This window comes from Panthera tigris, chromosome B4 (genome assembly GCF_018350195.1).
Source record: "Panthera tigris isolate Pti1 chromosome B4, P.tigris_Pti1_mat1.1, whole genome shotgun sequence".
Lineage (NCBI taxonomy): Eukaryota > Metazoa > Chordata > Mammalia > Carnivora > Felidae > Panthera > Panthera tigris.
This window is the reverse complement of record NC_056666.1, coordinates 70,449,212-70,462,904: the sequence shown is the minus strand read 5'-3', so window position 1 is coordinate 70,462,904 and position 13,693 is coordinate 70,449,212. Positions and strand designations below refer to the sequence as shown.

General features: G+C 35.3%; 1 protein-coding gene across 1 annotated transcript; it reads left to right on the top strand.

Annotated features, from left to right (window-relative positions):
• The first annotated feature begins 578 nt into the window (after positions 1-578).
• TWF1 (twinfilin actin binding protein 1) lies at positions 579-12,907 on the top strand. Its single transcript, XM_042992134.1, has 9 exons — positions 579-700; positions 2,317-2,394; positions 3,967-4,145; positions 5,116-5,211; positions 6,313-6,417; positions 8,072-8,197; positions 8,636-8,786; positions 8,940-9,061; positions 10,764-12,907. Exons 1-9 carry the CDS (start codon positions 676-678, stop codon positions 10,932-10,934), a joined length of 1,053 nt encoding a protein of 350 aa, XP_042848068.1. The 5' UTR covers positions 579-675; the 3' UTR covers positions 10,935-12,907.
• The last annotated feature ends 786 nt before the right edge of the window (positions 12,908-13,693 follow it).

Genomic DNA, 13,693 nt, shown 5'->3' with positions numbered 1-13,693 from the left:
CGTGGGGCTCTGTGCTGACAGCTCAGAGCCTGGAGCCTGCTTCGGATTCTGTGTCTCCCTCTCTCTGCTTCTCCACTGCTCACACGCTCTCTCTCTCTCAAAAATAAATAAAAATTAAAAGCATGGGAGATTTTGATAAGAGACCACCTATACATTAATACTCATTTTTAAAAACGGGGCAGTGCGTGACCCTTTATACTGTAGGAAGAATAAACAAAGAAAGATACCGTTCATATCTTTTTCAAATTGAAAATATACGATCAGTAAAATGATCATTCCCATTTTTGAGCATCTTTTTGCTGAACCAGCCAATGGTGGTGTCGGCAGTGCAGACATTAGAGGGCAAGGTCATCCTGCTGGCTCTTTGATGTTTCACCGCGACGGGGCCAGAGAAGCCGGCGGCAAGAGCCAGGGCAGAGACCCCCAGCGGAGAGCTGGAGGCGAGCGCCGGGCGAAGCGGACTCGCAGCCCGGCGGGCAGATGAGCGCGCGGGGAAAGGGGGCGGGGGGACGGCAGGGGCGCGCGAGGACGCGGTCGGCCTAGCGGGGCGGGGCGGCCGCGGGTCGCGGGCCGATGACGCGCGGCGGCCGGCGGAGGAGTTGCCACTTCCTGGAGGCGCCGGCCGGGGCCGCTCTCTGCACTTAGATTCAGAGCCGGGAGCCCGCGGCCACCGCCATGTCCCATCAGACCGGCATCCAAGGTAACGGCGCCCGGAGCGGCGCGCGGGAAAGGGGCTCCCGGGAGGCCCCGGGCGAGCCGGGCGGGCTGCGGGACGAGGAGGGCTGGAGTCGGGCCCAGAGGGAACGGGTGCCGGTCTCGCCGCGCAGGCGGGGCCTCTTCGCCCCTCCGCGCTTTCTGGTCCCGGGCCACCCGGCCTGCGTTCCTCCCAGGCGGGTCCGTCGGCTGCCACGTTACAGACGGGCCCGAAATTCGCAGAAGCGAAAGAAATTGGTTTGTGAGGAGGCCTGAGTGAAGGGAATATGCCTTCCTCTGGCCCTGACTGTAGTCTAACTTTCCCCCTTTTGTATCAGGTACGGGAGACCTGAAACACTGGAGGTTACTGGGGCTTCACTGTGCAAAGGAGATTGTTACAAGAGTTTGATTATAAAACGAAAGATACTGGAATCTTTTTTATTTCCAGTAAAGGTGCTTCCCAAATTCTTCCGTATTTTCTTTGAAAATGGAAACATGAACTATGTTCTGAGAAATCCTGAGTGTGGGGTGTTTTGATCTTTTTCTTAGGTACTCCCCAGGGAACTGAAAAGTCCGATCTGTGTGGCTGAATTTAATCATGCCGTGAAGGCAGTTCGGTGCGCAATTATATCTGACCTCCATTATTTCCTGGTTTGAAAATGGGCAGTCTGGAAACGCTCGCCTCATCAGAAATAATATATCCCGGGGTTACTCGCGATTACTTAACGAGGGCTAATATAAACCCACGCTCTTCTGTTAAAGGACAACGAACCTTTTCCCCAGATGAACATTTAATTGTGGTTTTGTTCCTATGGGTCTTTGACCATCCTGCACCTCTCCCTGCACACACAAACACAAGCAAAATGCTCTCAAACCTGAAAGCACTGTTGTATTCGTCAGAGTTAGTTTTGACATTTAAATTTGTAATTACTCATTTTCATGTTTGAGCCTTACTGCATTCACTACTTAAGTAATGGTTCATTCTTACAACCCAAGAATGAAATCAGAACGAAATCGAAGCTTTAATAGGAACACAAGCGTTAAGTTATTAAATATATATTTGTTTAGTGAACTTAACTCTAGCTTTTTGAGAAATACAAGTTAGAAAAATATTACCAGAAGTACAAGCTTGAATGCACTTTAATGACTTTTTGTTTAATTGGGATAGGATATCTTATATTTACTGTTGCTTTTAATGTGAAAATGTAAAAATGAATCGAATTGTTCTTATAAGCTTGAAATTAGACTAGAAGAGAAAGATTTTCAACAATTTTCAACCAAGCAATCAAGGTTTTTTTTAAAATTGTAATTTGTTCCTTATTGGATTTGAGTAACTTTAATATTTTCACTACCAGTGTTATTTCTGCTTTGGAATTTTCTAGCTAAAACATAGTAGAATTCATATACTTTTAAGCTATATTAATATGTATATTTTTTAGCTGTATACTATGCTATTTACACCTTCAAGTTTTATAATTTAAATTACTGACAATAAGGGGATACTACATCTTGAAGATTTTTTCTTTGTATTATAATTTATTTTTTCCTCACTTGAGTAGCATTAGAAAATATTAACATGTAAGTATAAAAAATAGGTTTACTTTTCTTTATCTTTTTACACAGCAAGTGAAGATGTTAAAGATATCTTTGCAAGAGCAAGAAATGGAAAATACAGACTTCTAAAAATATCTATTGAAAATGGTTAGTTTTACATTTCTGAATATTGTTTGTCCTTGGATTACTGTTATATTTTTAAATTTCTAAGTCATTTCAGTGATTGGAACTATTAATTACTGTGAACAAAGTTCAAAGCCTGCCTTTAGGTAACTTGGATCCTGTATATTTGGTCATGTCCCTTTAGCTGCTGCTTACCTTCTGAATTCTGTAGTTGACTATCAGGGAAACAGAAAGATGTTTTTTTTTGGTGCGACCTCCTCTGCTTTTACCTTTTGCGTCTCAGTTTCTATACCACAACCCGTTTCTAATGTGAGTGCTTCCATCTCTGGATTGGAAATCAGTAAACAAGTGATCATCTCCAACCGCCCCCCCCCCCCCAAAGAGAAGTTACTTGAGAATTGTTATTCAGTAAAGTTAGTTTTGAAGTAGAAACAAAGGACTTCAAATTCCCAGTTTCTGCACATGATTGCAATCTGTGCTGGAGAAAGGATTTCCCTGTTTTGTTTTGGGGAAAAGTTCTAAGAATGTAAAAAACTACAAATTGATCGTTTCAAAATAATTCTGTTAGGGATATTGAGTGGATGGGAGAATCTTTTAGTTTCCCTATATTTGAATTTGGACAATTATCGCAAATGAGTACGTTAAAATATTCCAATGGTCTAATTGCTTAAATACCTAAATTTCTTGAATACCTGGAAATATTTTGCTTTGGGAAAATAACTTGTTCTTTTATAAACTCGAAGTAAATTTAGTTTCCTTTTTATTTTCTACTTATATGTTAATAATACCAGAGTAGTTTGAAAAATATGCAGTTGTTACTGTTTCTGTGTGTGTGTGTTTATGTATATATATATATATATATTACCATAGTTGATAGTAATAAACATATACTGTAAAGCAGCATATTTTAGAAATATTGAAATGCCATCATTTCCTAACCAACTATTTAAGTGACTAAAATGGAAAAACTTGTCTAGCATCACTATGGAAGGAAAATGACACTATTTCTTAAATCGTTATTTTTGTTTTGAGAAAATTTTTTAAATAAGGGAATTACAGAGAATAAATAATATAACAAATACTTCCATCTCCTCTTAAATTACTAACTACTAACGTTTTATCATATTTGCTTCAGCTTTTTTTTAACTTAATATTTTTGTGATATTAGGGCATCCCCTTTAAACAATTTCACTTCCTGACCTCCTTCTCCTGAGGCAACCATATTAGGAGTTTTTATATATCTGCAGTGTGTTTTTTTTATATGTAGCCCCCTAGATAACTCCTAGTGCTATTTTGAGTTTTAAGTTCATGTAAACTAACATCTTATTCTGCAACTTTTTTTCTGTAAACATTTTTGTAATTTGTCTTGGTAGAGAACTCACTATTTTTAAATATGAATTCATTATATAACTGTGCCACATCTATGATCGTTCTCTTATTGATGAACATTTATGCTATTTGCAGCTTCTGCTGTTCTATGTGGAGATGTGAATAATAGTATTAATAGGAGATGACTATGTTATTAATTTATTGTCTCTTCATTACCATTTGGAATTTCAAACCATTCATGTGTCTTTTAAAAATTGTTCTTCATAGAGAAACTTGTGATTGGCTCATGTAGTCAGCCTTCAGATTCCTGGGATAAGGATTATGATACCTTTGTTTTACCCCTATTGGAGGACAAACAACCGTGCTATATATTATTCAGGTTAGATTCTCAGAATGCCCAGGGATATGAATGGATATTCATTGCTTGGTCTCCAGATCATTCTCATGTAAGTAATTTTTTTGTTACTTGTTTAACATTAAATGCTAGAAAATTTTTTTCTGAAATAGTCCTAGGCTAGGAGAAAGTTAAGAAGCAACAGTTATTTCCGATAGAAGGGAGTGATCGTGAAGAAAATCCTACTGTTGGTAATGTAGAATCAGGAGTAATGTACTTATATTCAGAAATCTTGCCCTTGAAATCAACAGTATTATTGATTTTAAATTTAAAAATCTTTGGCAATTATATGTAAATGTACTCTGAGAGTAATACTTCAAATAATTCTGAAACCTAATTGAACATTATGTTAAATATTTTTAATAGCTGCCATTTAAATGATAGGCATACACGCAAGTATTTCTTTTAGGAAAGTTAGCGGATTGATTCAGACTCCTGGATTTGACATGCAGTTTTGTGAAACTACCTCTGTTAGTTGGCAGTTACCTTTTGTAGTTTTTAGTAGTTGCTATTAGAGTCTTTAATAATATGGTATATATTGTAGTTTTCATCTTTGTGTTTCCCATAGAATGGTATATGCTGCAGGTGTGCTATAAACATTGATTCTTAAACAACTTAATCAGTAATATCTGATCTAGATTTGCTTTGAGTAAAATGTCAGTATCCAGGTTACTTCATTTCAAGCGATGTTTTCTACCTTATATTCCAAAGTAGTATTTTAAGTAGTTTTTTTTTTTTAATTCTTGATCTCATTGTACGCTTTGAAAAGTGATTAATTTTTAAAAATTTAGTTTCCCAATTTTTTAAAAATATGACATAAAGTGAAATCTACCTTAATAGGTGAACTGTCATGATGGCTATTTGTGCACATGTACTTAAGCCTGTTACAGTCCATGGACTTCAGCTTTATCATAGTTTATTTCTAATGTGCTTGAAGATTTTAATACATTCAGAAAGTGCTATCTTTTATAATGAATAGTTTTCGTCTGTACATTTCTGAGTAAACTTTCACAACTTACTAGGTTCGTCAAAAAATGCTATATGCAGCAACAAGAGCAACTCTGAAAAAGGAGTTTGGAGGTGGCCACATTAAAGATGAAGTATTTGGAACAGTAAAGGTACAAAACTTAAACTTTTATGTGGATTCCACGTGTTGTAATTAAACCAGTTTAAGAACTTCTAGGTAATGTGTAATTGTTATGAAATTAGACTAATGAATCTGTAACAATAAGAGAAAATATTGTTATATTTCATACGATATGCAAGTTAACTAAAACATCATATTTACTCTCTAAAATATGTTGAAATGTCCTTTGCTAGTCTTCAGAAACTGCAATATGCCTTAGAGATCATCTAGTTCAACCCCTCATTTAGTTCACCCTTTTCACTTTAATGATAAGGGAAACAGGCTCACAAAAATGAGAGACTACTTGAAAGAGATGGTAATTTTTAGATATTTTGGACATTTATACCCACATTGTAGAAGTAGTAACTATGCATATTATGTTAACCAGGAACATTGAGGCAGGTCAATTGATTGATGATTAATTGGGATAGTTGATTAATACATTTAACTAGTTAAATTATGATTAAGAATTTACTTTCTTACATAATTTATATGGTAAATACATATATTTATACATATACACACAAATTAAGAAAACAAATATTTTTTAACAGTTAAATTATCTAGTAGGTAGACCACAAGACTGTGTGGGAATACTTTTCTTATTCACCATTAATTGTGCCGTGGCCTGGTTTCTCAATTCTTTCTATTGTCAGTTTTCCAAGTCGCAAAATATTGATGAAAGGTAGACCTCTTTGGAATATTTTACTCTTTTAAATAAGAACTACGGTCATTTTCTATGAATAATTATACAGAAATTGTGGTGATTATTGAATAATTATGAGGCAGGCTTCCCCAGAAGTTTACTTATTATTGTCCTGTAGATTTAAACATGACCCAAGTGTATCATGTGACTGGCAGCAGCACCACCACACTCATACAAAAGATTTAGTAATTATAAAACTGTGGGAAATGAAGAGTAAATACTCCCTTCACCATTTTTTGAAACCTGTAACGAATAGTAAAATTCTTGATACTACATTTCAATCAAAATATTTTCTATTAAGTTAATAATTTTGTTTTTCCTGAAGTAACGTCACTGAGGTTTTACTTTTAGAGAATAGCTAGTAACGGTCCATTTCTTTGTTTACAGGAAGATGTATCATTACATGGATATAAAAAATACTTGCTTTCACAGTCATCTCCTGCCCCATTGACTGCAGCTGAGGAAGAATTACGACAAATTAAAATTAATGAGGTAAATTACATTTTTGAAACGATTGCAAGATTTTAAGTGTTTGAAAAAATATTTTTAATTAATAGATTAATAGAGATTAAGTAAGGTAGCTTGCATTTATTCTGTATAATTTAGAGATAAGACTATGTGCTCGATGTGTTTTCAGGAAAAAATAATTAAAAGTAAATACTAAAATTCGTGCCAGTTTCATAAGTAGCTTTCACCTATATTTGTAATGTATGTGACAGACTAGTAAGTGTTCCTGTTGGAAGTACAACTTTTTGTAACCTTGTACTTTGATTACTAAGTAAATGGAAAAAATGTACATTACCCATTTAGTGCAAAGAATTATATTTAATGAGGTTGCCCAAGGCAGGTTTGTTTAGTTACATTATTTCAGAGAATCATGGTAACTAAAGAGGAAAAAATATAAATGCTATAAGATATTTATTATTTCTAGAAGCTCTATAAATTCTGAGTGCTACTTGGATAGGCATGTGCCTATGTATTTATGGGAGATGGTTTTTTGAGTACTTGTTTAGCCCAGTTCTATTAGAGTCAATAAACTTCATCCATATTATAGTTTATCATATTTTTAATGTGTTCACTGCAGCTATTCTAATTACAAGTTAGAGTAACTACTATATTTCTACTGGGATTTTATAGGAAAGAACAAGTAACAGAAACCACTATTCACTAGTCCGAATAACAGACTAATAGAAATCTGTCTGGAAAGTGATTGAATATTACATAATATTAACCTGATAGCAAGGATCTATCTTTATATTATTTTAACTCAAATTATTTGAGTAAAGATTCTTATGTGATTTTTTTTTTTTACAAGTTTGATAGTTTGTTTTATTCCTTGCAATCAGAACCCAGAGGATCGTATTGGGGTATGCATTTGCATATGTTCTATGATGTTTTCATTATCCAATATCATTTATGCTGTAGAATCTCCATTCATTTTTTTTAAAAGTAAAATTTCTATTTGACTTTTCTGTTGCAACACCGCAAATGAGACCCTATACTAGCTATCATTTATGTGTAAAAGTCTGAAACATGCATCAAAAGCTTTCTTGAAGTACTCTTCTAGTATTTGTTCTTAGTAATGAAAAGCTCTAAGTCTGGAACTTCTGCAGTAGTATAATTTGTTGAGCTGTGTTGTGTCTTTGTATACTGTTCATACTCCTTTCAATTCAGTGCATGGTGTTTGTGTTGCATTTTATGTCTTCTAGAACAAAGTAAAGTTTTACGCATATTGCATATATGTCACACTTTTCATAAATTTTATCAAGTAAGTTTTGTAATTAAAGTATAATCTGAAGACACTTCAAAGAGTTTATATAGTTCTCTGCAAATGTGCCAAACCGAACATATAAACAACCTCCCCGCCAAAGCCCCACTAACAGCGCATACCCACTCAAATGTTCACTCCCAGCATTTCATAAAGATATGTCATACACTCTGCATGTTGACACGGTGCTAGCAGAACATGAACAAATGTGAAAAATTACTTGCTTTTTAAGTTCATGGTATTTTAAGGGTTAATTTTAGTTACATTAAAATGGGCAAGGGTGGAATGGCACTTGGTAGAGATTGGATTTCTTGTCTTTGCTGTATGACACTGCTAAATGCTACAGCTTCATCAGTAAATTAAATCTATCATACTTAGGTACAAACAGACGTGGGTGTGGACACTAAGCATCAAACACTACAAGGAGTAGCATTTCCTATTTCTCGAGAAGCTTTCCAGGCTTTGGAAAAATTAAGTAACAGACAGCTCAACTATGTGCAATTGGTAAGAGACAGATGATGGTTATTATGAAATGGCTGCTCTTCCTGGTGGCTCTTGGCTCATAAAATAGGTTCGTTTTTAGTGGATTTAAAATTTGTTTTAAGTTTATTTTATTTTGAGAGAGAGAGAGAAAGAAAATATGAGTGGGGGTGGGGTAGAGAGTGAGGATCCCAATCAGGCTCCCCACTGTCAGTGCAGAGTCTGACACAGGGCTCCAACTCCCTAACCATGAGATCATGATCTGAGCCGAAATCAAGAGTCGGCTCATGACTGAGCCACCTAGGTGCCGCGTGTTTCCTGATTTTTTTTTTATTCATTTTTTCTTTTTTAAACTACAAGGCAATGTATGTTCCTTGTGAAAAAGTCAAGCCTGTATAAATTTCCCCTTGTCTCTTAAATTTTCTGTGTATCTGTTTTAATGAATGTATTTCTCATTGACAGGAAATAGACATAAAAAATGAAATTATAATTTTGGCCAGTACGACAAATACAGAACTGAAAGATTTGCCAAAGAGGATTCCCAAGGATTCAGCACGTTACCATTTCTTTCTGTATAAACATTCCCATGAAGGAGACTATTTGGAGTCCATAGGTATATAATATATTGTTTTGAACGTATTACTTTAAGTTTGCTTATTGACAGCTTAGCACTGTATTCTTATTTCTTGCCCAGAGGACTTAGTTATAGTTTAATATTTGCTTTGAGTGATATATTGCTAATTGTATTTATTATTTTAACTCACAGTTTTTATTTATTCAATGCCTGGATACACATGCAGTATAAGAGAACGGATGCTGTATTCTAGCTGCAAGAGCCCTCTGTTAGAAATTGTAGAAAGACAATTACAAATGGATGTCATTAGAAAGGTAAAATTACCTACCTCTTTCTTTAAAATTTTCAGTTTATATTAGATCTTTATTGTCTTCTCTGTGTAGTTCATGATGTATGGTGGTTTATAAATGAAAGTATTTTTTCTTGTTCTCCTCGTAAATCCTTAGGATCTTCTCCAAGTGCTTGGGGATGATCTGGCATTACTGCAGGCTGTCTCTAGATCTGTACTCTCTCATATGTAGCCATAAGCTACATGTGGCTATTTAAATTTAAGTATAAGTTAAAATGGAGTAAAATGTAAAATTCAGTTCCTTCATCATACTAGCCACATTTCAAGTGTTCATTAGCTACATGAGGCTGGTGGCTACTGTACTGGACAGCGCAGAATTGAGCGGACATCTTCCATATTGCAGAAAGTTCTTTTGGACAGTGCTGCTAGGGCCGCATACTTGTGATTGTCTCAAGACTTGCTATTAGTAAAGAACTATAGTCTCTAGTTACAACTGACTGTTGGGATGGTTGAGACTCCAGTTGTTGACAAAGGAGGGAACGGACATAAATATTTGAATTCGGGGAGCTAAGCTACCAGTTTTCTTAAATTTATTTTCTTAAATGTAGATGAGGCTTAGGGAAAGATGATGGTTTACTCTTGAGCCCTTGAAGTCTTTAAAACACAAGTTCTTATAAACTACCAGTGTATTAGGTCCTGAACCCTTTAAGGTTTTTAAGTTCCTAAGATAAAGCAGGGACTGGCGCACTGTTTTCTACAAGAAGACCACATAGTAAATATTCTAGGCTTTACCAGGTCACAAATGGTCTTTGTTACATATTCTTACTTGTTTTATTATTTTGTGTTTCTAACCGTTTAAAAATGTAAAACACACTCTTAATTTGGGCTAAATTTGGTCCTGTTCTAGAGTGATTTCAAGTGACCCAAGAATGAAGGGGCCGATGAGTCATGTTCCTGAATATGCATAGTGTACTAAAGAACAACTTGAGAGTACAGTGGTGGCTTCTACTTTTATTTTTTTTTTTTTTAACGTTTATTTATTTTTGAGACAGAAAGAGACAGGGCATGAGTGGGGGAGGGTCAGAGAGAGAGAGGCAGACACAGAATCTGAAACAGGCTCCAGGCTCTGAGCTGTCAGCACAGAGCCCAACACGGGGCTTGAACTCACAAACCGTGAGATCATGACCTGAGCTGAAGTCAGACGCTTAACCGACTGAGCCACCCAAGCACCCCTGGCTTCTACTTTTAAGTGTTCGTTAAGGGGCACCTGGGTGGCTCAGTTAAGCATCCAACTCTCAGTTTTGGCTCAGGTCATGATCTCACAATTTCGTGAGTTTGAGCCCTGCATCAGGCTCTGCACTGATGGTGTGGAGACAGCTTGGGATTCTCTCTCTCCTCCTTCTTCTCTCTGTCCCTCCCTTGCTCACTCTGTCACTTTCTCTCTCAAAATAAATAAATAAACAAATAAATAAATAAACATAAGCAGGAGAAGAAAGAGGGAAGCAAACAGAAAATGATTATAGCTGATTATGTATTCAGGCAACTCACAAATCCCCTCCCCCCCCCAAAAAGCAACAGTGAAACTATTACATATGGTTCTTGATACTGCTGGAATGGGTGTTACATATTTGTGAGCATTCACACTTGAAAACTGGCTCCTTGCTTGTATTAGGTTTTGAATGTTGTCTTCATATCATATCACACTTTATTGATTCCATCTCTTACAGATCGAGATAGACAATGGGGATGAGTTGACAGCAGACTTCCTTTATGAAGAAGTACACCCAAAGCAGCATGCACATAAGCAAAGTTTTGCAAAACCCAAAGGTCCTGCAGGAAAAAGAGGAATTCGAAGACTTATTAGGGGTCCAGCTGAAAGTGAAGCCACTGCTGATTAAAATCATTATATTAAACATTAGAATACTAGTTTTTTTAAAGTCCAGCTTTTAGTACAGGAGAACTGAAATCATTCCACGTTGACACATAGTAGGGAAAAAATGTACTTTTTGAAAAATAGCACTTTTCACTTCTGTGTGTTTTTAAAATTAAGGTTATAGAAGACTCATGATTTCTATTTTTGAGTTAAAGGTAGAAGAGGGTTTGTCATAGTGATGTTTAATTTGGTCACACTGTTTTCACAGAGTAATAATGATTCCATGCTTTCACATAATTCTTAAAATTTTATACACTTGGGCCAACTCCAGAAAGTCTAATGTCTCAAAGTAAGATACACTCCTTACTACTCTTTAGTGAGACATCAAATTTTTTCTGTAAGGAAGAAAGACCTTAAAATATTCATACTACTTAAGAATATGTTAAGGACCAGGTTAGATTATTTTCTAAACTGAGAATTTAGTGTGCCTGGGTAAAGGTGGAAAGTTGCTGACTCTGAGAAGCAACGCTTAACTCAGCCTGTGGGGTCACGTCTGCAACTTGTAGAAGCACTGTTTCATGGCAGCAGTCTTTTCTATTTGACTTTTTTGGTTTTTAAATGGCATTAAAGTTTCAGAAGATCAGTTCACTCTGAAACCTTAAGGGTACCAGATATTTTCTATACTGCAGGATTTCTGATGACGTTGGAAGACCTATTTGAACAGCTTTAGTAAATTCTCTCTCTAATGCTTTACAAAATTTCCTTTTCAAAAGTAAGTCATTTCCTTATATAGTGTGAGGCCAAACATTTATGTTTAGATTGAATATTAATATCCTTAAAAAAACAAAAGTCAACAATGTTGAAAGAGTTTTAAACATCAAGACTGATTTTTCTCCAGAACCACATATTTATAGGCAAATTGTGTTCTTTATTACTTTTAAGCATACTCAGATTTAATAAAATTGTTGGAAAGTCCTAGTACTTAACAGCCTAACACAAATTAAACACTTAAGAATCTGGTTTCAATTTATATCTTATTTCAAAACACATTTAACTGTTTTTAAAGCTTTGCATTTCAGCTACAACCTACAGAAATTTAGAAATTTTGAGCCTTTTTTTTTTTGATACTTGAAATAAGGAAGGAGTTAGATAGAACACTTCGTCATGTTAAATCTGATAAACCTGCTGCAAGAGCCATAACTGGGAGGAGTTTTCTAAATGAACGATGGGGATCCAGGATTTCGAATTTCTTGATCTAAACTTTATGCTGCATAAAACATTAGAAATGCACATTTCATAGTATAAAATATGAAACACATTTTTATACCTTATTATCTAAGGTACTATATGCACCTTTCAAAAATTCCATGTGTGTTCAAGTAAAGCATATTAGAATAATTATGGGTTGACAGGATTTTTTTCTAGAGTTAAGAGTATTTGTGTGGGGTTTTGTTTGTTTACAGATAATCAGACTATAATATTTAAACATGCAAAATAATTGGCAGTAATGTTGCACTTGTTTTCTAAAGATACACTTTAGTTGTTTCATGGGTGCCCACGTAGACACACATATACACAAATTACTGCGTTGAGAATCCTAGAGTTGTGTTGCAGGCCATAGCTGAAGCTGTATTTTCAATCAGAAAGAACATTAAGCCTGTAATGAAGGTATAAAATAATTTGGTAGTGAATGTTTTTTTGTACCATTCATGTGCAATTATAGTCTAAATTTTACACTACATGAAAGTAAATGGACATTCCAGAATATAGATGTGATTATATAGTCTTTAATTATTATTAAACCAAGATTGCTGAAAATCAGTGATGCATTTGTTATAGAGTATAACTCAGTGTTTACAATATGTTTTAGGTGACATCATAACAATCAAAGGTGAATAAAATATTCCCAGTAAATTTATATAGCAGTAAAGAATTACATGCCTTCTGTGGACATTTTATAAGTGCATTTTATATTGCAATAAAATTTTTTTCTCTTTACATTGTATACTAAGTTGTTTTCTGTAACTTTTTTTCTTTAATGTTTGGACAATTCTGCATAATGCTATATCTAGTAACAAGTTAGAAAATTCAACCCATGTATTCATTTGTTAATTCACCTATCTAAATGGAGGGTTTTAAACATCTTGCAACCTAGGCAAGTTGTGTCAATAGAGTGCTTAATTTAGATTAGAACTTTCTCACTGCTACAGCAATAATGAAAATGCCATGAGTTAAACTGTTCCGACTGTGAAAGACCCCAGTACGATAGGGTGACCAACATGCTGGACACTAAGCTTGCCACCCATCCAGCAAATACTGAATGCACTCCTGCGTATGATTCACTATCAGACGGATCTTTCTATTAGGGCTAAATTACAAAAGTTGGAGAGTTGTCCTTAAAAGGGCTAATTTTAGAAACCTTTAAATAGAGTTCAGTTCTTTAAGGCATTCCTACTCAGAACTATAATGTGCCTCAGATACATATTGTAGTTTGGTATATATCCTTTCATATACTTTGCATACACAGCCATAAATTATAAGGATGAAAGGTTCTCTTAAGTAATGATTCTGGGGCTTTATATCCAAAGATTTTGATAAAATCAGTGGGCCCAGGAATTACATAGTTTTATAAATGAATCCTGTGTTGCCATGACTGGATACAGTTTGCCTTATGATAAAATTTTTTCTCTATTCAGTCAACAAATTCTTTAGTATTGTATACTGGTATATAGTGGTTATCAGTAGAGGTAACATCTCATTGAATAAAATCTAGTCCTTCCTGTT

Bases quoted from the DNA above. Each gene is read 5' to 3' on its own strand.
- TWF1 (XM_042992134.1), top strand. From the start codon at position 676: ATGTCCCATCAGACCGGCATCCAAG. The intron at 5,212-6,312 runs GTACAAAACTTA...CTTTGTTTACAG, and splicing joins AAGTATTTGGAACAGTAAAG to GAAGATGTATCATTACATGG. The intron at 8,787-8,939 runs GTATATAATATA...TTTAACTCACAG, and splicing joins AGACTATTTGGAGTCCATAG to TTTTTATTTATTCAATGCCT.